The sequence below is a fragment of the Hyla sarda genome, chromosome 8 (genome assembly GCF_029499605.1).
Source record: "Hyla sarda isolate aHylSar1 chromosome 8, aHylSar1.hap1, whole genome shotgun sequence".
In the NCBI taxonomy this organism is placed as follows: Eukaryota; Metazoa; Chordata; class Amphibia; order Anura; family Hylidae; genus Hyla; species Hyla sarda.
The window spans coordinates 202469810-202493392 of NC_079196.1; the positions used below are offsets into that span (position 1 = coordinate 202469810).

General features: G+C 42.0%; 2 protein-coding genes across 5 annotated transcripts in view; one reads left to right on the forward strand and one right to left on the reverse strand.

Annotated features, from left to right (window-relative positions):
- COG7 (component of oligomeric golgi complex 7) overlaps positions 1-10385 on the forward strand; it is a 70910-nt gene extending 60525 nt beyond the window's left edge. Inside the window, exons 15-18 of the mRNA XM_056535188.1 lie at positions 4439-4522; positions 6278-6392; positions 6708-6851; positions 9885-10385. Coding sequence (XP_056391163.1) covers positions 4439-4522; positions 6278-6392; positions 6708-6851; positions 9885-10051 — 510 coding nt within the window. The 3' untranslated portion in view covers positions 10052-10385. The remainder of the gene's footprint in view (positions 1-4438; positions 4523-6277; positions 6393-6707; positions 6852-9884) is intronic.
- Positions 10386-21757: 11372 nt separating this feature from the next.
- Positions 21758-23583, reverse strand: part of SCNN1B (sodium channel epithelial 1 subunit beta) — a 93654-nt gene continuing 91828 nt past the window's right edge. For 3 of the 4 annotated variants that reach the window (XM_056535687.1, XM_056535686.1, XM_056535685.1), the window contains exons 12-13: positions 23507-23582; positions 21759-22421 (exon numbers count right to left, since the gene is read on the reverse strand). In XM_056535687.1, coding sequence (XP_056391662.1) covers positions 22077-22421; positions 23507-23582 — 421 coding nt within the window. In that variant the 3' untranslated portion in view covers positions 21759-22076. Of the gene's footprint in view, positions 22422-23506; position 23583 lie in introns of all 4 variants that reach the window. The other variant, XM_056535684.1, reaches the window with a different exon arrangement.

The following is a 23583-nucleotide window of genomic DNA, read 5'->3' on the forward strand; positions in this document are numbered from 1 at the left end:
TCCATGTCAGTAACTGTCCGGAGTAGGAGAGGTTTGCTTTGGGGATTTGCTCCTACTCTGGACAGTTCCTGAGAGAGGTGTCAGCAGAGAGCACTGTGGTCAGACTGGAAAGAACTACACAACTTCCTCTGGAGCATACAGCAGCTGATAAGTACTGGAAGGATTAAGATTTTTAAATAGAAGTCATTTACAAATCTGTTTAACTTTCTGGCTCCAATTCATATGAAATTATTTTTTTCCCACTGGAGTACCCTTTTAAGACTTTTTAATAATATGTTTCCTAATTCAAGATGTCCTGCCTACATCCAGAGGTTGTCACTGATGTCGCAAATTCAACCGCTCCCAATGTTGCTGTTTTTTGGGGGGATTTGGAATAATAATAAACTATTATAATGTATTTGTTATTTTGTAATCCCTTTCTTTTTCTCTCTAGGGTTCAGGTTTCTTCTATTTTTCTCATTGAAACTTTTTTTTTTCTCTTTGTCACTTCAAAAGGATATTGGAAATGCCTGTGTACTGTGTAGCAGAATATGGTCGCATTGTATTATACACAGTGTAGTTGGTCCATTTACCATGTATGACGGTATATAGCACAGGATGACAAATTATGGTGTATACTGCTTTGTTGTATCTTGGCTTTAATGTTACCTTTACTGCATTTTCTTAAAGGGTACCTTTCATCAAAAAAATTATTAAATTATTATAGATTAATATATGCAGAATAACTTTCCAATAGCATGTTATTAAAAAATATGCTTCTTTCTATTTAATTTTCCACTTTGTAAAAATGACCACTAGGGGTCTCCCTACCAGTCCTGGCCGCAAGCCTTTTTTTTTTTATTTTTAATAGATTTCAGACTCATGCTGGAGTCCTAAATCTCAGACTGCAGCCGGGACATAGACAAGCTCAGCACTGCTCCCTGCCTGTGAATCAGTCCGGCAGGAGACAGCACTCTGCCTTACTGCATTCCCTCATTCATTTTACTATCTGAGCTCCGATCTTTCTTCACTCTGCACATGCAGTTGTAAACAGAGAGGAGAAGATTCAGAGCTTCCAGCCATGCTGTGATCACAGCCTCTATGCTGGGCCACGCCCCCTTCCTCCCTCACACTAGGACGGCTGAATGAGCAGCCAAGAAGACAATAAATCAGGTAGAAAGAGGGGGTTTTGAATTAAAGGAAACACAGGGATAATGTCAGTGAGAGTCAGGGACAGATTGGGGGGGGGGGGGGGGATTAGGCAGAGTTTAGATCATGATAGGTACTCTTTAATTTACCACCCATTCTATGAATTTTATGCATCTTAGTATTTATGGATTGCGGAAGTTTTGTGTGCAAAACTTTAAGTTCTAGATACAATGCATAGTGAAAGTATTTGGCCCCCTTGAACTTTTCAACCTTTTGCCACATTTCAGGCTTCAAACATAAAGATATAAAACTGTAATTTTTTTGTGAAGAATCAACAACAAGGGGGACACAATCATGAAGTGGAACGAAATGTATTGGATATTTCAAACTTTAAAAAATAACTGAAAAATTGGGCGTGCAAAATCAGCCCCCTTAAGTTAATACTTTGTAGTGCCACCTTTTGCTGCGATTACAGCTGTAAGTTGCTTGGGGTATGTCTCTATCAGTTTTGCAGATCGAGAGACTGAAATTTTTGCCCATTCCTACTTGCAAAACGGCTGGAGCTCAGTGAGGCTGGATGGAGAGAGTTTGTGAACAGCTGGAGCTCAGTGAGGTTGGATGGAGAGAGTTTGTGAACAGCTGGAGCTCAGTGAGGTTGGATGGAGAGCGTTTGTGAACAGCTGGAGCTCAGTGAGGTTGGGTGGAGAGCGTTTGTGAACAGCTGGAGCTCAGTGAGGTTGGGTGGAGAGCGTTTGTGAACAGCTGGAGCTCAGTGAGGTTGGATGGAGAGCGTTTGTGAACAGCTGGAGCTCAGTGAGGTTGGATGGAGAGCGTTTGTGAACAGCTGGAGATCAGTGAGGTTGGATGGAGAGCGTTTGTGAACAGCTGGAGCTCAGTGAGGTTGGATGGAGAGCGTTTGTGAACAGCTGGAGCTCAGTGAGGTTGGATGGAGAGCATTTGGGAACAGCTGGAGCTCAGTGAGGTTGGATGGAGAGCGTTTGGGAACAGCAGTTTTCAGTTCTTTCCACAGATTCCCGATTGGATTCAGGTCTGGACTTTGACTTGGCCATTCTAACACCTGGATATGTTTTTTTGTGAACCATTCCATTGTAGATTTTGCTTTATGTTTTGGATCATTGTCTTCTTGGAAGACAAATCTCCGTCCCAGTCTCAGGTCTTTTGCAGACTCCATCAGGTTTTCTTCCAGAATGGTCCTGTATTTGGCTCCATCCATCTTCCCATCAATTTTAACCATCTTCCCTGTCCCTGCTGAAGAAAAGCCCAAACCATGATGCTGCCACCACCATGTTTGACAGTGGGGATGGAGTGGTTTCATCTGACCAGAGCACCTTCTTCCACATGTTTGGTGTGTCTCCCAGGGGGCTTGTGGCAAACTTTAAACTACGCTTTTTATGGATATCTTTAAGAAATGGCTTTCCTCTTGCCACTCTTCCATAAAGGCCAGATCTGTGCAGTATACGACTGATTGTTGTCCTATGGACAGAGTCTCCCACCTCAGCTGTAGATCTCTGCAGTTCATCAAGAGTGATCATGGGCCTCTTGGCTGCATCTCTGATCAGTCTTCTCCTTGTATGAGCTGAAACTTTAGAGGAACGGCCAGGTCTTCGTAGATTTGCAGTGGTCTGATACTCATTCAATTTCAATATTATCGCTTGCACAGTGCTCTTTGGGATGTTTAAAGCTTGGGAAATCTTTTTGTATCAAAATCCGGCTTTAAACTTCTCCGCAACAGTATCTTGGACCTGCCTGGTGTGTTCCTTGTTCTTCATGATGCTCTCTGTGCTTTAAATGGACCTCTGAGACTATCACAGTGCGGGTGCATTTATACGAAGACTTGATTACACACAGGTGGATTCTATTTATCATCATTAGTCATTTAGGTCAACATTGGATCATTCAAAGATCCTCACTGAACTTCTGGAGAGAGTTTGCTGCACTGAAAGTAAAGGGGCTGAATAATTTTGCCCGCCCAATTTTTCATATTTTTTTTTTTTTTTAAAGTTTGAAATATCCTATAAATTTCGTTCCACTTCATGATTTGTGTCCCACTTGTTGTTGATTCTTCACCAAAAATTACAGTTTTATATCTTTATGTTTGAAGCCTGAAATGTGGCAAAAGGTCGAAAAGTTCATGGGGGGCGAATACTTTCACTATGCACTGTATACTTTTTCAAACATGTGCATAACTTTTTAAGATATAGATATATATATATATATATATATATATATATATATATATATATATATATTTATATATAATTTTTTTATGCATTTTTAAACATGACATTTACTGTGATCTTTTGGCCAGCTTATCCCCTATGCTGTGGGACCCCCCGCGATCACCTGAAAGGCTCTCTGAGAGGAGCGTGTACTCCCCCCATGCGCCGTTTATTATCTATGCCAAGTCTATGGCACTCCCAATAAAATGAATTGCGCATGTGCCGACCCCAGCACACATTCCTCTCAGAGAGCCGGGACCCCTTCAGGAAATCTCAAGGGGGTCCCAGCAGTCGGACCATCCTCTCCCCCCCTCCCCCCCCCCCCCCGCACGATCTGACACTTATCCCCAATCCTGTGGATAGGAGATAAGTTATTATTTCGCTTCAGTACCCCTTTAATAAAACTTACTTATATCTGTAGAAGGGAATTGGATCAATCCTGATTCATGTAGTACATATACTAAATTATCCATAAGGCTACCAAGTGCCCAGTACCCACAACAGACCTGGTTTGCTTTTACATCAGTGTTTCTCATCTAGTGTGCCTCCAGCTGTTGCAAAACTACAACGCCCAGCATTTACTATTTTTTTTTCCCCCTATGTCCCCTTTCCTATCTGTGCCGTTAATTTTGGCCCTGATATGCTCATAAGGTCCTATAATAGAGCAGTAGTGGCCTCCACCTTGACTACCCAGGCCATTGTTTCATAACCAGTGTGTCCGGCTATGCTGGGAGTTGTAGTTTTGCAACAGCTGCAGGCACACTAAATGAGAAACACTGTTGTAAAAGCAAACCATGTATGAGGCATACTGGTTGGGAAACACTTTTAACATGTATGCTGGATTTTTTTATAGTCCTGGTTAAGATGTTTACCTGAGCAGGAGACCCCCTTATATAAACACCCCACTTATCTTTTAGCACTTATTGTGCCTTTTAATACTTCGCTTATTATCTTCTATTCCTTTCTTCTGGGGACTGGCGGACATGTTTCTGGTAGGACTTTCTAGATCGGAATTGATTTATATTACACACCCATCTTCTGACCTTCTTTTGCATTGTATTTATTTTCAGAGCTGGGGATTTGAAGACAACGGAGAGACATTGACAGAGGATTTGCCGACATTTAGCCTCACTCCTCTAGAATACATCAGTAATGTAAGTGTGTGACAAATACAACCTCCGGGGAAGTCAGATCAGCGGTCTCAAAACTGTGGACTTCCAGATGCTGCAGAACTAGAACTCCCAGCATGCCCAGACAACAGCCAATGGCTGTCCGGACATGCTGGGAGTTGTAGTTTTCAACAACTGGACTCTGGAGGTCCACAGTTTAGAGATAACTCAACTATTCTAATAGATAATGCAGCTTAAAGGGATATTCCAGGGAAAAACTTTTTTATATATATCAACTGGCTCCAGAAAGTTAAACCGACTGTAAATTACTTCTATTAAAAAATCTTAATCCTTTCAGTACTTATGAGCTTCTGAAGTTAAGGTTGTTCTTTTCTGTCTAAGTGCTCTCTGATGACACGTGTCTCGGGAAACACCCAGTTTAGAAGAGGTTTGCTATGGGGATTTGCTTCTAAACTGGGCGGTTCCCGAGACACCTGTCATCAGAGAGCACTTAGACAGAAAAGAACAACCTTAACTTCAGAAGCTCATAAGTACTGAAAGGATTAAGATTTTTTAATAGAAGTCATTTACAAATCTGTTTAACTTTCTCGAGCCAGTTGATATATAAAAAATAGTTTTTTCCTGGATAACCCCTGAATCTCTCTATCCCCAATCTGATATCGGTGACATTGGAGGGATGTATAAAGGGCTGTCACTATAGGCATGACGAGTATATCACCAGGACAGCAAATTACCATGGTTAGGCTATGTTCCCACTATGTTTAGGATGCCAGCGTACCAGCCGCATACCCATTCACTTTAAAGAAGCGCTCCAGGTTGTTGTTTTTTTTTGTTTTTTTTTTTAGCCTATATCATGCTCACACACCCTCACTAGTCATACAGCGCCATTTGCTTTATTCCAGTACAGCTGCATCTATGCATTTTATTACTGTAACTTGGTCATGTTATCACTTCTCTAGAATACAGTTAGTGTGTGACAAATGCAGAGAAGTCAAATCAGTGGTCTCCAGACTGTGGACCTCCAGATGTTGCATAGGTCAGCGTTTCCCAACCAGGGGTGCCTCCAGCTGTTGCAAAACTACAACTCCAAGCATGTTGGACTATATAGTAGTATATAGTATAGGTCAGTGTTTCCCAACCAGGGGTGCCTCCAGCTGTTGCAAAACTACAACTCCCATTATATTGGACTATATAGTAGTATATAGTATAGGTCAATGTTTCCCAACCAGGGGTGCCTCCAGCTGTTCCAAAACTACAACTCCCAGCATGTTGGACTATATAGTAGTATATAGTATAGGTCAATGTTTCCAAACCAGGGGTGCCTTCAGCTGTTGCAAAACTACAGCTCCCAGCATGTTTGACTATAGAGTAGTATATAGTATAGGTCAGTGTTTCCCAACCAGGGGTGCCTCCAGCTGTTGCAAAACTACAACTCCCATCATGTTGGACTATATTGTAGTATATAGTATAGGTCAATGTTTCCTAACCAGGGGTGCCTCCAGCTGTTGCAAAACTACAACTCCCAGCATGCCTGGACAGCCGTTGGCTGTCCGGGCATGCTGGGAGTTGTAGCTTTGCAACATCTGGAGGTCCCTAATGTGGAGACCACTGCCTTAGATACTTTCTAAAAGCTGGATGATAACTAATGTCACTGCAGGTGCTTCTTCCCAGAAAGGTTGTCATCCCAGCTTTCCCTGACCCCTGAATGGTTATGTATATTCGCCTCTTTCATATTGATACATAAGACTGAGCTATATGACAGCCTCTCTGTACCTTTAGATCGGTCAGTACCTCATGTCTCTCCCTCTGCACCTTGAGCCCTTCGTAACCCCAGAAGACTCAGCCCTGGAACTTGCGCTGCATGCCGGGAAGTTGCCCTATCCTCCAGAACAAGGTGAGTCCACACTAATCCGTCTGCGGGACTTTTAGCCACACTGGAAGCATTAATCGAATGATTGATAGGTCAACTCCACCTGCGCCTATTCACCCGTTAATGGCTTTTCACTGCCAAGGTAATTAAGTCAAGTTTATAAAGGCTTCCACATAATATACACCCAGAAAACTTGCAAAACATTGCCAAATATTAACACTTCTCAGACGTGCATGAGTTGCCTGGGTTATTAATCTTAAAATGATTACGTTGATTGTGTTTGACCATAAGCCGTAGAGGTGCTGGCTGAATCCATATGCTTGTATGTGCACATTGCAGGAGAAGAGACCCCAGAGCTGGACAACATGGCCGATTATTGGCTGGGATCACTAGCCAGGGCCACCATGCAGACTTACTGTGACGTGATCCTACAGATCCCAATCCTCACACTGCACTCCAGCAAGCAACTGGCAACCGATATAGGTAAGAGATCACAATTCTATCTGTGCTTAAAGCGTACCCGTCAGATCTGACAAAACATTTTTTTAATATATCACTCAGTACCTAATCCTGACCATGTACATCTAATTTTTATGTGTCTAACACCTTTATTTATATTTTTATTACACTTTTAATTTAGCTCACTAGTCTGAATTCCTCTCAGAGGGAGGGGGCGTGGCCTCACTGTGCAGGTCTCCGCCCCCTCCCTCAGTATGCTGTCTGCTCACATCTCCCCTAGCATTAGCAAAACTACAACTCCCAGCTTGTCCTCACTGACAGTAGCGGGACACAAGATGACAGTGGGAGGATTTTTCCTCCAGCTATGAGTCCTGCGCTCACAGCTGTCAATCAAGGAAGTGTGTCCATGACATAGGTGATGACGCATGGACACAGCAGGACTAGTATGTGTCCAAGCAGGCAGGGGGGGGGGAGAGTTGTTTGACTGGCTTTTTCAGTATGAACATTTAGCATTTTTCCATGGGATAGGTAATAAAAGTCAGCTCAGTCAGGACCACCATAGATCCTGAGGATAGAAGCCCCCTCCTCCTCATCAGTTCAGATCTCACCACTTAGGGTGCGTTCACACGGCCATCTTTCCCCGTTATGTTTTCCCCGTTTTAGTTCTGTTGTTGCTGCTTGTAAACGGATTACTAACGGTTGTAAAATAATCCCATTGATGTCAATGGGATTTCTTTTTTTAATTCTTTCACATCCGTTTGCACCCGTCTGCTCTCATTTCTGTTTTTTTTTCTTTACAGGAGACAAGACGGTGCATGCAGTATTTTTTCTCCCGTCAAAAAAACGGATACAGTACATTTAACATTGAAGTCTACAGAAAACAGATGCGCCTTTAATGTCATCCATTTGCATCCGTTTTTTTTCAATCCGATCTTTGATCCGTTTTTACTTCTGAGCATGCACAGAACAAAAAAAATTTTTTTTTTTTTTGCATTAGTTATTAGTTCATAAGGTTGAAAAAAGACCAGAGTCCATCAAGTTGAACCTATAACCCTAATGTGTCCCTACTGAGTTGATCCAGAGGAAGGCAGAAAACCCTCATACTAGAGGTAAAAATTCCTTCCCGACTCCAAATATGTCATCAGAATAAATCCCTGGATCAACGTTCTGTCCCTATAAATCTAGTATATATGACCAGTAATGTTATTACTCTCCAAAAAATGCATCCAGACCCCTTTTGAACTCTTATACAGAGTTCAAGGCAGAGAATTCCACAGTCTCACTGCTCTTACAGTAAAGAACCCCCGTCTGTGCTGGTGTAGAAACCTTCTTTCCTCTAGACATAGAGGATACCCCCTTGTTATTGATACAGTCCTGGGTATAAATAGATCATGGGAGAGATCTCTGTACTGTCCCCTGATATATTTATACATAGTTATTAGGTCTTCCCTATTGTTCGTTTTTTTTTAAGTCCATTTTTATTTTTGACGGGAGAAGAACGGGATTGGTTTAGACGTCCACCCATTGGATAGATGATAAATGTTGGGAAAAAACCTTCATGGGGAAAATGTCATTAGATTTAAAGGAGATATCCCATATAGAAAAATGTATCAACTAGGGATGTCCCAATACCATTTTTTTAAGACCAAGTACAAGTACCGATATTTTTTCTTAAGTACTCGCCGATACAAATTACCAATACTTTTTTCAATGTCACGTGACAGGGTTTATTTATTTATTTATTTTCTTTAATGAGAAAAAAGGGGTGTTTTTTTTTAGTTTTTATAAGGGAAAGGGCTTTTTATATAAACAAAAATAAGTAAATATATATATAAATAATTTTTTCTTACATTTTTTTTTTTTACTTTTTGAAAAGGGGGGGATTCAAATTTTTATTAGGGAAGGGGTTAATTCACATGTATAATTCTTACTTATTACACATTTTTTCCCACAATTTTTTAGTCTCCATAAGGGACTATTACATGCAGCCTGTAGATTGCATACACTGATCAATGCTATGCCATTGCATAGGATTGATCAGTGTTTTTGGCGCTCCTTTACTACTGCCTGCAATGGCTGGCTGCAGTAAAGGAGCGATGATTGGACGGCACAGAGCTCGGTTGGGGACCGTCCTCTCAGCTAATTGGGATACCACAATTTCACCGCTGTGATGCCGATTAGCAGCATCCCTGAGCTAACCGGCAGTTAATCTCAGGACTTTTAGACGCTGATATCAACTTTGATCGCGGCGTCTTAAAGATTAATGTGGGTGCCGGCTATGACTGCTGAGTGTGCTGCATAGCTCGGGAGTGGGCACAGGGGAGTTGATCCGTGCGGAGAGTGCAGACGGCTTGCCGTACCTCCGTGATACCTGCCTGCGGGAGTCCCGCTGGCAGGTATCGGATTAGGTATCGGGGTTGTTTGCAGGAGTACAAGTACTCGTGCAAATGTCCAGTATCGGGCCCAATACCAGTATCTGTATGGGGACATCCCTAGCATCCCCTATCAAGGCTGCATATAGTAAATAGTATCTTCAGATAGATGTAAATAGTATCTTCATTTGCAAAAAATGTGCTTTAATTAGCATTCAGTCCTAAATGATGGGATTACAAAGGATCATTTAGAAAAATGTATCCTCTATCCAAAGGATAGGAGAAGGGTGTCTGATCATGGGGCGGGGGGGTGAACTCTGACACACAGACATACTTATTTCAGATGGAGACACCCATCTATAGTGTGGCCCTCAGGAGCAGTACAGTCTAATAATGCGGCCCTCACCCCTGCTCTTAAAGAACTGGGTCTCTATAGCAAATCATACTATATGGGGTTAGGTGACCCATTCTTACACTGCAAAGCCTTTCCTTTTTTCTTAGCTCAGTGGTCTCCAAAGTGTGGACCACCAGCTGTTGCACAACTACAACTCCCAGCATGTGATTTCAGAAGGCTGTCCAGGCTTTCTGGAAGTTGTAGTTTTGCAACAGCTGGAGGCACCCTGATTGGGGAAACCCTTGACTATGGTATAGCTTTACCTAACCAGCTTTCATATTGTCTTCCTAGATTATCTGATCAATGTCATGGATGCCTTGGGCCTGCAGCCAACCCGCACTTTACAGACAATCGTCTCTCTCATCAAAACCAAACCTGAAGACTTTAGACAAGCGGCAAAACCCGTATCCAGGAAAATTTCCTCTTCAATCGCAGCAATGAGAAGCATTGAGTACTGATGGACCTGACCCTCAGACGTGGTATAGACACTCTCTGCTCTCTAGTGTCGGATCTAAACCAGATCCTGTATATCAGTGGTCTTCAACCTGCCGTTGGCTGTCAGGTCATCCTAGGAGTTGTAGTTTTGCAACATCTGGAGGTGCGCAGGTTGAAGACCACTGCTGGAATCTAACGGAAGAAGGAGTCTGTATTAAGGGCAAGTGCTCGTAGAGTTCGATGACCGCCGTGGCATAACACGTCTTTGTATTATGTGACATCCTGTAAACTTTACTGCCAGATATAAAAAAAAAGCTGAATATATTTATTAGAATCCGTCTGGGGCTATACTGTATTCCGTTTTTTATAGAAGGTTTATTATGTTTTCGAAAGTGTTTTTGCAAGAGGCACCTGAGCTACTTTTCAGCTTCTTTCAATTACACTTATGCAACATTGGCAGCACCATTTGTTCTTCTGGATCGGGTGGTTCAGGTAATACGATGGCGACATTTTAATTTAATGGCTTCATATAATACATAGGAGATTCAGACAGAGATGCTTAAATGTCTTGGGCCCGGGTGTAAAAGTTATATCTAGGCTTGGTGGTGGTCTAAACACCCAGACCCCCAACTCATTTTGACATGACTCTGTGAAGCTCGTTGCAACCTCCGTCCAGTTGCTGAAAACAATCTCTATTGTAATTCTATGAAGCCTGTCGGACCGAAATTGCAGCAAGCTGGAGAGTGAAGCACTCAGCTAAGAACTTCTCCCAGCTTGTTCTAATGATCAGTGGGAGGTCTGACCCCGACTGATCAAAACTTTTCACATGACGGGAACTCCACAGTAAACACTAAGACATTGTTTCCCAACCAGGGTGCCTCCAGCTGTTGCAAAACTACAACTCCCAGTATGCACGGACAGCCTTCGGCTGTCCGTGCATGCTGGGAGTTGTAGTTTTGCAACAGCTGAAGGCACCCTGGTTGGGAAACACTGGTCTAGGTGATGACTTCTAATCTTAGGATGTCTGTGATTAGAAAAAAAGTGCCTGCTAAAAAACCGCATCACCCTCGTCTAAAGGCTTTGTCTAGTATTGCAGCTCAGCCCCTATATATTTAATTGGAATGAGCTGCAATACCGTGTACAGCCTATGAATGAAGTGACACTGTTTCTGGGTTTTTGGCTGTCCAGGCATGGTGGGAGTTGTAGTTTTGCAAGAGCTTGAAGCACACTGACTGGAAAACACAGATGTAGGCCATCGGCCCATTAGCCAATAACATCACATTGTTCTAGCTTTCTTTACAAGGTACCTGGGCTACTAAGTTGGTATAAAAAAAATCTTGCAGCGTCATGAGCTGCAGCTCCACAGATTATTTTTTTCAAGGTCCCCCCTTTCCAGTCGGTGCCATTAGTTTTGTCTCTGATAGGCTCATAAGGGCCTAGATAACCAAGGAAGGCATCATCACTGCTCTTCCGGTTGAGAATTGAGTAGTAGTGAGTGAGTTAGGTTATGGATTAGGTGGTTAGGTTTCGTAGGATTAGGGTTAGTAGGGCTAGATTTATGGGTTAGATGGTTATGGTTAGTGGGTTAGGGTTAGTATGGTTAGATTTATGGGCTAAGGGGTTAGGGTTAGTAGGGTTAGATTTGTTGGTTAGGTGGTTAGGTTTAGTGGGTTAGGGTTAGTAGGGTTAGATTTATGGGTTAGGTGGTTAGGTTTAGTGGATTAGGGTTAGTAGGGTTAGATTTATGGGTTACGTGGTTAGGTTTAGTAGGATGAGGGTAAGTAGGGTTAGATTTATGGGTTAGGTGGTTAGGTTTAGTAGGATTAGGGTTAGTAGGGCTAGACTTATGGGTTAGGTGGTTATAGTTAGTGGGTTAGGGTTAGTATGGTTAGATTTATGGGTTATGTGGTTAGGTTTAGTAGGATTAGGGTTAGTAGGGTTAGACCAATGGGTTAGGTGGTTACGTTTAGTGGGATTAGGGTTAGTATGGTTAGATTTATGGTTTAGGTGGTTATTGTTAGCAGGATTAGATTTATGGGTTAGGTGGTTAGGTTTAGTGGGTTAGGGTTAGTATGGTTAGATTTATGGGTTAGGTGGTTAGGTTTACTAGGATTAGGGTAAGTAAGGTTAGATTTATGGGTTAGGTGGTTAGGTTTAGTAGGATTAGGGTTAGTAGGGTTAGACTAATGGGTTAGGTGGTTACGTTTAGTGGGTTAGGGTTAGTATGGTTAGATTTATGGGTTAGGTGGTTAGGTTTAGTAGGATTAGGGTTAGTAGGGTTAGACTAATGGGTTAGGTGGTTACGTTTAGTGGGATTAGGGTTAGTATGGTTAGATTTATGGGTTAGGTGGTTAGGTTTAGTAGGATTAGGGTTAGTAGGGTTAGATTTATGGGTTAGGTGGTAAGGTTTAGTAGGATTAGGGTTAGTAGGGTTAGACTAATGGGTTAGGTGGTTACGTTTAGTGGGATTAGGGTTAGTATGGTTAAATTTATGGGTTAGGTGGTTAGGGTTAGCAGGATTAGATTTATGGGTTAGGTGGTTAGGTTTAGTAGGATTAGGGTTAGTAGGGTTAGATTTATGGGTTAGGGGGTTAGGTTTAGTAGGTTTATTGATTAGGGTTATGGGTTAGTAAGGTTAGAGTTATGATTTAGGTTTAGTAGTGTTAGGGGGTTCAGGTTATGGGTTAGTAAGGTTATGGATTAGGGGGTTAAGGTTATGGGTTATTGGGCTTAGATTTAGTTTGGTTACCTTTTATGGGTTAGGGTTATCGGTTTGTAAGGTTATGGGTTAGGGGGTTAGATTTAGTAGGGTTAGCTTTATGGGTTATGGATTAGGGTTAGAGCAGTGTTTCCCAACCAGCGTTCCTCCAGTTATTGCAAAACTACAACTCCCAGCATGCGTGAACAGGCTTTGGCTGTCCGGGCATTCTGGGAGTTGTATTTTACAACAGCTGGAGGCACCCTGGTTGTAAAACATTGATCTAGGCTCCCAGTAGCTCATCAGGTCAAAAGCTAACATTACTGATATCTAGTAAACAGGGGCCTCGAAAAACAAATAATAAAAGACCCCAAATTCTGTAGATCTTCAGGGAAGATTATGCAGCAGATGGAGTAAAGATTAAAGACTTCCAGTTAAATGAAGCAAAAAAAAAAACCCGTCCTAACTAAAGGTTTATGAAGTGTACAATGAGGTAGCGGAGGTTTCGGCATTATTTATGATAACTTTTATTTTTCAGTAAAAGCAGGCAACTTATAGCGAGGGTTACATTTTAACCGTGTGCTTGTAAGTTAAGTGATGCCTATGGATTTCACTAAGCAAACAGCGAGGCATGAGATTTACCTATAAAGACGCTGTGACACATTCTTCTTTGCCTTTACGAGCTTGTTAGACTATACCATGAAATCGGATCGGCGGACTAATGCGTAAACTCTCAGCAACCTGCCTACATAGAGCTAAGGTGCGGGAAGGACCAGTGTTGGGATCTCAGATCCAGAAAAGGAAACTTCTAGAGTCTTGTGTCTGATAAATACTGTCTACAGCAGTGTTTTCCCAACCAGGATGCCTCCAGCTGTTGCAAAACTACAACTCCCAGTATGCCTGGGACAGCTTTCGGCTGGAGGCACCCTTGTTGGGAAATACTTGCCAAGGACATGATACAGGTCTAGTGTTTCCCAACTAGCGTGCCTCCAGCTGTTGCAAAACTACAATATCCAGCATGCTGGGTGTTTAGTTTTGCAACAGCTGGAGGCATGCTGGTTGGGAAACACTGCTCTAGAATACTGAGGATTTGCAGCTTTCGTATTGGTGTAGGTTCACACAACAACTCCCAGCATGCCTGGACAGCCTTAGGCTGGAGGCACCGTTGTTGGGAAACACTTGTCATAAAGATGGTAGCGGTTGTGGGGGAGGAAATCCTTCAGTCACCTTGGTTCAAACGGTTATCCCCTATCATAGGACAATTGATAATAATCTGGGGGGGTCCGAACGCTAGGATTTCCACTAATGAGAAGAACGGAATACTCTTGTACCCCAAATGAATGAAAAGACAGCCTCCGCTCCATTCAATCTAGATAAGTGTATCCCAACCAGGGTGCCTCCAGCTGTTGCAAAATTACAACTCCCAGCATGCCCGGACAGCCGTTGGCTGTCCGGGCATGCTGGGAGTTGTAGTTTTGCAACAGCTGGAGGCACCCTGGTTGGGATACCCTGATCTAGATCATGGGAAGTACTGTAGAGGGTCAGTGGAGGCCAAACATACATGCAGCTGCTCCATTGCTCTATTCCTCCATTCTCATGATCCTTTAAATAGGTGATAACTTCTACTTTTAGGATTACCCCTGTTAAAGGGGTACTCCACTGGAAAACTTTTTTTTTTTTTGTAATCAACTGGTGCCAGAAAGTTAAACAGATTTGTAACTTACTTCTATTAACAAATCTTAATCCTTTCAGTACTTATCAGCTGCTGTATGATCCACAGGAAGTTCTTTTCTTTTTGAATTTCCTTTCTGCCTGACCACAGTGCTCTCTGCTGACACCTCTGTCCATTTTAGGAACTGTCCAGAGTAGGAGCAAATCCCCATAGAAAACCTATCCTGCTCTGGACAGTTCCTAAAATGGACAGAGGTGTCAGCAGAGAGCACTGTGGTCAGACAGAAAGGAAATTCAGAAAGAAAAGAACTTCCTGCGGATCATAACAACAGCTGATAGGTACTGGAAGGAATAAGATTTTTTTTTAATAGAAGTAATTTACAAATCTGTTTCATTTTCTGGCACCAGTTGATAAAAAAAAAAAAAAAAAAATTTCCAGTGGAGTACCCCTTTAAGGGGCTGTCTGGAATTACACAAATCTGTCACCTAATCGGAAGATGTCCCCAATATACCCCAATCTGTCACCTAATCGGAAGATGTCCCCAATATACCCCAATCTGTCACCTAATCGGAAGATGTCCCCAATATACCCCAATCTGTCACCTAATCGGAAGATGTCCCCAATATACCCCAATCTGTCACCTAATCGGAAGATGTCCCCAATATACCCCAATCTGTCACCTAATCGGAAGATGTCCCCAATATACCCCAATCTGTCACCTAATCGGAAGATGTCCCCAATATACCCCAATCTGTCACCTAATCGGAAGATGTCCCCAATATACCCCAATCTGTCACCTAATCGGAAGATGCACGAAATATACCCCAATCTGTCACCTAATCGGAAGATGCCCCCGATATACCCCAATCTGTCACCTAATCAGAAGATGCCCCCAATATACCCCAATCTGTCACCTAATCAGAAGATGTCCCCAATATACCCCAATCTGTCACCTAATCGGAAGATGTCCCCAATATTCCCCATTCTGTCACCTAATCGGAAGATGTCCCCAATATACCCCAATCTGTCACCTAATCAGAAGATGCCCCCAATATACCCCAATCTGTCACCTAATCGGAAGATGCCCCCAATATACCCCAATCTGTCACCTAATCGGAAGATGCCCCCAATATACCCCAATCTGTCACCTAATCGGAAGATGCCCCCAATATACCCCAATCTGTCACCTAATCGGAAGATGCCCCCAATATACCCCAATCTGTCACCTAATCGGAAGATGCCCCCAATATACCCCAATCTGTCACCTAATCGGAAGATGCCCCCAATATACCCCAATCTGTCACCTAATCGGAAGATGCACGCAAAATTTTCAGACATGTCCTGCCACCAGGCGCATCATAATACAGGTACCCTTTTAAAGGAGAACTGTAGTGCAATATAACTTATCCCAAGGATAGGGGATAAGTTATAGATCGCAGGGGGTCCGACCGCTGGGACCCCGCACCATCTCCTGTACGGGGCCCTCCATGTATCCCTGCGTTCTATAACTTATCCCCTATGCTTCGCATAGGGGATAAGTTATATTGCACTACAGTTCTCCTTTAATTAGGATGAGCTGCAATACCAGGTACAGCCTTTAGATAAGGGTGGCGCTGTTTTGGGAATAACAAATAAATGCAGAGGCACACTGGAGTGTAGTGAGTGCCTCCCCAAAAGGTTAAAACACGTGATATATGTCACTGTGACAAAGCCAGATCTGGCCACAGCCTTTGAACACTAGTAAAATCCAGATTGTGATGTATGATTTATAGAATGTAGAAACTGCTGTTTAATTTATGATTCATGTATTTTATTGCCTTACAGCCGATAAAAGTCTTTGAGCAGTGGTCTCGAACTGTGGACCTCCAGATGTTGCCAAACTTCACCTCCCAGCATTCCCGACAGCAATTAGGTACAGCAAATGGCTATCTGGGCATGTCCAGGCATGCTGGGAGTTGAAGTTTTGGAACATCTGGAGGGCCACAGTTTGAGACCCTTGTCCTGTAGGTTGTTACTATTTTTAAAGGGGTTATCCAGGAAAAAAATGTTTTTTATATATATATATCAACTGGCTCCAGAAAGTTAAACAGATTTGTAAATTACTTCTATTAAAAAAATCTTAATCCTTTCAGTACTTATGAGCTGCTGAAGTTGAGTTGTTCTTTTCTGTCTAAGTGCTCTCTGATGACACGTGTCTCGGGAACCGTCCAGTTTAGAAGCAAATCCCCATAGCAAACCTCTTCTACTCTGTGCAGTTCCCGAGACAAGCAGAGATGTCAGCGGAGAGCACTGTTGCCAGACAGAAAACAACAACTTAACTTCAGCAGCTGATAATGATTGAAAGGATTATGATTTTTTAATTGAAGTAGATTACAAATCTGTTTAACTTTCTGGAGCCAGTTGATATATATATATATTTAAAAAAAAAAGTATTTTCCTGCAATACCGCTTAAAAAATAAACATTGGGGCAAAAATCACCGAAGAATTGCAGGACCAGCCATCAAACACAGGTACAGACACTATAGTATGAACTACACTAATTTGCAGCCCTTGTAGCAGTCAAATAAAAAAAATAAAAAAAAATATCCCAGAATACCTCTTTAAGGTATCTATACACCAGCAGCCAAAGCCCAACGATCATCTAATGCAGTGTTTCCCAACCAGGGTGCCTCCAGCTGTTGCAAAACTACAGCTCCCAGCATGCCCAGACAGCCTTTGGCTGTCTGGGCATGCTGGGAGCTGTAGTTTTGCAACAGCTGGAGGCATCCTGGTTGGGAAACACTGGTCTTATGTGTATAGGGCCCTTCTAACTTTATCCCGAGCAGGATCGGGCAGTTGGGTTTCAGCATGCCCAATCCTTTAGGCTTATAGCGGCTTATCCCCCTTGAGAACTAGAGGTGTCTGGCAGTGGCTTTCTCCCTATTGAAAGCACATGCACACTTGGTGGAATATGTATGGTCGGTTTTTCCCTCCCAAAATCTCTTCTCAAGCACGTGTTTCGTAGGTCTTCATTTGACCTTGTGAATCACGAGACAGATGTACTCTTTTTATTACAAAAGAAACTGTAAATTGTTTGTTTGGTAGAACAACTATAAATGTCATTTCCCGTATGACAAATTCTTTGAAGTTACAAAAGGCTTCCAGTTGATAGGCTATACAAACATGTAGAAATAAGCCTTTTACCAGTCATGGGATGGTCTCTGGCTTTAATCGCTTCTAAAATACGCTTACTCTTATTCTGCCTTTTCATCTTTAATGTCTTCTCCCCCATTGGTTATACAGTTTTCAACAGCACCCAATGTTGCCGCAAGTCTTCACCTGGGTCTACGAATGCTTACTTTATCATAAATGGTTCATTTGGTCTATATTGTCATGGTCACCAAAATCTGCCCCCTGATACACAGTCATGGCCATAAATGTTGGCACCCCCGAAATTTTTCAAGAAAATGAAGTATTTCTCACAGAAAAGGATTGCAGTAACACATGTTTTGCTATACACATGTTTATTCCCTTTGTGTGTATTGGAACTAAACCAAAAAAAGGAGGAAAAAAGCAAATTGGACATAATGTCACCAAACTCCAAAAATGGTCTGGACAAAATTATTGGCACCCTTTCAAAATTGTGGAAAAATAAGATTGTTCCAAGCATGTGATGCTCCTTTAAACTCACCTGGGGCAAGTAACAGGTGTGGGCAATATAAAATCACACCTGAAAGCAGATAAAACGGAGAGAAGTTCACTTGGTCTTGGCATTGTGTGTCTGTGTGTGCCACACTAAGCATGGACAACAGAAAGAGGAGAAGAGAACTGTCTGAGGACTTGAGAACCAAAATTGTGGAACAATGTCAACAATCTCAAGGTTAAAAGTCCATCTCCAGAGATCTAGATTTGCCTTTGTCCACAGTGCGCAACATTATCAAGAAGTTTGTAACCCATGCCACTGTAGGTAATCTCCCTGGGCGTGGACAAAAGAGGAAAATTAATGAAAGGTGTCAACTCGGGATAGTCCGGATGGTGGATAAGCAGCCCCTAACAAGTTCCAAAGATATTCAAGCGGTCCTGCAGGTTCAGGGAGCATCAGTGTCGGCGCGAACTATCCGTCGACATTTAAATGACATGAAACGCTATGGCAGGAGACCCAGGAGGACCCCACTGCTGACACAGAGACATAAAAAAGCAAGACTACATTTTGCCAAAATGAACTTGAGTAAGCCAAAATCCTTCTGGGAAAACGTCTTGTGGATAGATGAGACAAAGAGAGCTTTTCGGTAAAGCACATCATTCTACTGTTTACCGAAAATGGAATGAGGACTACAAAGAAAAGAACACAGTACCTACAGTGAAATATGGTGGATGTTCAATGATGTTCTGGGTTGTTTTGCTGCCTCTGGCACTGGGTGCAAGGCATCATGAAATCTGAGGATTACCAACGGATTTTGGGTCGTACTGTACAGCAGTATCAGAAAGCTGGGTTTGTGTCCGAGATCTTGGGTCTTCCAGCAGGACAATGACCCAAAACATACATCAAAAAGCATCCAGAAATGGATGGCAACAAAGCGCTGGAGAGTTCTGAAGTGGCAGCAATGAGTCCAGATCTAAATCCCATTGATCACCTGTGGAGAGATCTTAAAATTGCTGTTGGGAAAATACGCCTTCTAATAAGAGAATCTGTAGGGGGAAAAAATAGAGAGACCGATACCGGCACCTGGTGTATTACCCTTGGAGACGGGGGGCAAAAGTAGTCCAGAGCTGGACAGGAACCATAAAGATGGCCGCTCACCTTAGAGAAGATAGTACAGGCATATAACCCCAGTGATAATGGGATACTGAAGGTGTGGAGTTGCTGCCAAGCCTTCTGGGTAGCAGGAAAACAGTAGCACTGTCCTGGAAGAACTGCGGCGAAGCTTGAAGAATACCCTTAGTAGATGGCACTGCGGCTCTTTCAGATTGACGGAGTAGGACCAAGGCTTAGTTTAAGGTCCACAGTGGAACCATTTTTATTAGGTAAATAATGCGATGACGCATTTTGGGAGGATCCCTCCCTTCCTCAGATCAGGATTCTATACAATGAGCATGCTTGCATATAAATACAAAACTCCAAAGTACAGGTAGGGGCAGGGCCAATGACATCATAAAACATCAACAGCATTCGGAACAAGGTAAAATCAAACAAAGTACCATTTGCCTATAATGTATTCAAAATATAATAAACATATATGGTGATTAATCACTGTAGTTTTGATGTGTGTGGAACATTAGTGCTCCGGGGCTCTTTAACTGGAGTGTAGGATTGGAAGTGCACACCTGTCAGCATATACTGGCAGGCGGCGGCGGCTTCCGGGAGCGCCGTGGCTTGAGTTGCCAGGGACGCGTTGCTATGCGCGGCGATCACGTGGCCGCGCATAGCAAATAGGAGTTCACATCGATTGCACAGTGTAAACAAATGCGATCTGTGTGAGCGCATCGGCATTGTCAGCTGCTGCGATGTGAATACCGAGATAACAGAGGAAACAATTACAAAGGGGGCAGACTAGTGTAGAGGGGGGGGGGGCAAGGTGATATAGTGGGGGATGGATGAGTGTATGACTGAGAGTGTCAAAAGGTATGGGTGAACAATACAGGGATCAGGAGCGGTGGCCACAGTAATGGGAGACATATACAGGTCCCATACATTATGAAAGATGTAGGTGTGTGTAAGACCCATGGTAGAGATGGACAGAAGAGGGTAACCAGCATTTAAAGAGTGCCCTACGTACGTAGGGCACTCTTTTTAAATGCTGGTTACCCTCTTCTGTCCATCTCTACCATGTACCATATTCTTCTATGCCAGTAAAATCTTAATTTTTTACATTTTTTTTATTTTTTTTATTTTTTACATTTGCAATACAGCGAATGCATATATTTTTTATTGTATAAAATCGTATGTAATTATCGTATATACTCGAGTATATACGGTACCTGTCTAGCCACAAGGGCCTTGTGGTGAGGACTGGGGTTTAACTAGAAATAATAACTATTTATATTATGGTTGCATATTAGTGAACAGTATATACATACTTATTCATACATAAGCTATTTATATTGATATGATTATATATTATATACACCACAACATAAACTGTATATATTTATCATTTTATTTAAATTGCTATATACAAGTCACAGGATACACAGTCTTACAACACCAGTACTCGTTTGGCACCAATATTAATTTTCAATTTTCTTTTAGTATTAGTCGAGCCACCTATTCCTATTTTTGATCTGTATGAATATTGACCTGGCACCTGAATTTTTGTAGTATAGTGATATGTAGATTGGACAAAAATAAACCTCATGAACACGCAAAGCTTCAGATGCTGAGGCAATACGTTTTAAATAAGCATTATCATTTGAACAAACTTTACATAGATCTATAGGTCAAGTGAATATAGGAAACTTTGTAATACATCTTATTCGACAAAAAAATGCTTCCTTCTCCTGTTATCAGGAATCACTTGTGAGACTGTATTCCACTCTATGTCTGCAAGACAAACAATACAAGTCTATGGAGAGAGGAAGCTCCGCCCACCAGCTCTGGGAGAACTGCAAATTATAGAAGAAGCCTGCAGAGCAGAAATCTGCTAAAAATATATCATATACAAATTATAGAATGAGTAGTGATGAGTGGCATATGCCATAATAAAATTCCCGATATTTTGCGAATATTCGTTTTATATTCGTGAAATTCGCACATTTGTTATTTTCGTGGTTATTTTCGCTTTGCGTAAATGCGCATGCGTGTATGCACATGTGGATAACTACCTATCTATCTCATATCTATCTCTCATATTTATCTATCTATCTATATCTCTCTCATATCTATCTATCTCATATCTATCTATCTTATATCTATCTCATATCTATCTCATATCTATCTCATATCTATCTATCTTATATCTATATCATATCTATCTTATATCTATTTCATATCTATCTATCTTATATCTATCTATCTCATATCTATCTATCTATCTCATATCTATCTATCTTATATCTACTTCATATCATCTATCTCGTATCTATCTATATCTATCTCATATCTATCTATATCTATCTCGTTTCTATCTATCTCATATCTATCTATCTCATATCTATCTATCTATCTCATATCTATCTATCTATCTCATATCTATCTATCTCATATCTGTCTCATATCTATCTCATATCTATCTATCTCATATCTATCTCATATCTATCTATCTATCTATCTATCTCATATCTATCTATCTCATATCTATCTATCTCATATCTATCTATCTCATATCCATCTATCTATCTCATATCTATCTATCTCTTAATATTCTTGGTCCATACAGAAGTGATAATGAGATCACTGTCATGTGTTCTCTGGAGAAAAAAAAAAACGAATATATACGCGCTCAACACTAATAATGAGCAAAAATACTGCTGCTCCTCATGTACACACACAGGGCAGCTTATCCTGAGAAGTCACCTGAAATAACAGGTACGCTTAGTATTTAAATTAATTTTATTGTAAAGTTTTGAGTAGATCAATACTGAAAAAAGGTTCAAAAATACAATACCCCCCCCCCCCCCCCAAATACTAGTAGATTTCCTGAATGTGCAGATAAGAGGAGCAGTGGATTATTGGTTGTAATTAAACATTTAGAGAAGTTCTTATTCTTCATCACTAGATATGACTTCGATTGCGTCATCTATCTGTTGCATTCGTAGAGAGTCATACTTCGGAGGTGGGGTGCCCGGTATAGGCATAGCTTCTGGATCTTCAAGATGGAAGCCGGGGTTGGTGTATGCTTCTACCAGCTCAGACACAGTGGGCGGTGGATCGGAATACTCCGGCTGTCGCTTCTTCTCCTTTCTCTGCTTTTTCCAGGCAAGAATCTTGAGTATTGTGATCCAAATACAATCGATGATGATTTCACCAAACTCAATGATGCATAAGACTGAGCCACCCATCCAGAATCCAAACTGACCTCCCAAGTTTGATAGCAGCCATACCACCTGAGGAACAAAAATTACAACGAATGACTTATTTTCTCCACGTTTTATCTGCCTGATATCATCCTTGTCTCAGGATCACAGCCCCCGCCATTTGCTTGTACAGAGATTGGGGTCCCCTACCAGAACAGAGCCACTCTGGCAGACCTGGTGCAACATCTGAATGACTGCCATCTATTACTACATTTTCTCTGCAGGGGAAGGAAGAATAGAGGCTTCATTCAGCAAAGAAAGCCATGTTGGTGTCATTTTAACCCCTTAAAGCAACCCCTTTTACAGATTTTCTCCACTTGGAGGGTCTGTCCTGCGATCTAAAAATGTATTACTTCTCGCTTCCTATAGCCCCACTTCTGGGTCCATACTGACGTGGCCTAATAGCTTTTTTTCCGCTTGAAAGGGCAATTACCTCTTGTAATGGTCGTAAGCTACACAATGTTGCAGCAACCCCGATAAATTTGTGCAGCCTTTAGCCATTCGTGCACCGGATGTCTAGGGTGCCGCAGCCCAGATTGCGGAGTCCTTAGTGGCGGACCACCATGATCAGACATTTTGTCCCCTATCCTTTGGATAGGGGATAAGATGTCTATGGGAAGAGTACCCCTTTAGGACAATAAAAGGGGTAGTGTATGTGTGGTTGATTGAGGCCACCCACCCACCACACATGTACCCCCTCTTCCGGAATGGCACTTTTAACATGAGCGGGCTCCACCAGGCTTGTTCAGTAGATAATTGCCCCGCCATAACCGTGAGATTTCTGGAGTAGCCTTCTCTGTTATTTAGCTGTTAGTTTAGTCCAGGGAGTCAGCTGGAACTAGGCAGGCTATATCTGGATCATGTGAAGGAATACGTTTTTATAGATTGTGGTATTTGCAGAGTTATTACCAGTCATAGTCATAAAATTGTTCTACTCATGGCTCTATTATAGAGCAAAATCAGTATTGTGTTAGTGCCAAGGGATTGTCACATAATGTGAAGACAGGATGTTCATTTCACAGAAATATCATCATGACCAGCCCTATTTACTCAGTAGCCCATACTTATGAACCCATGGCCTAGTCCCAGCCCTTTCCTCAATATTCCGGACTTACATTGGTGGTTTCTGACTCTGAAACACTCCGGTAATTGAACTCCTGGAAGTAGATGTTCATTCTGATGATGCCGTTTC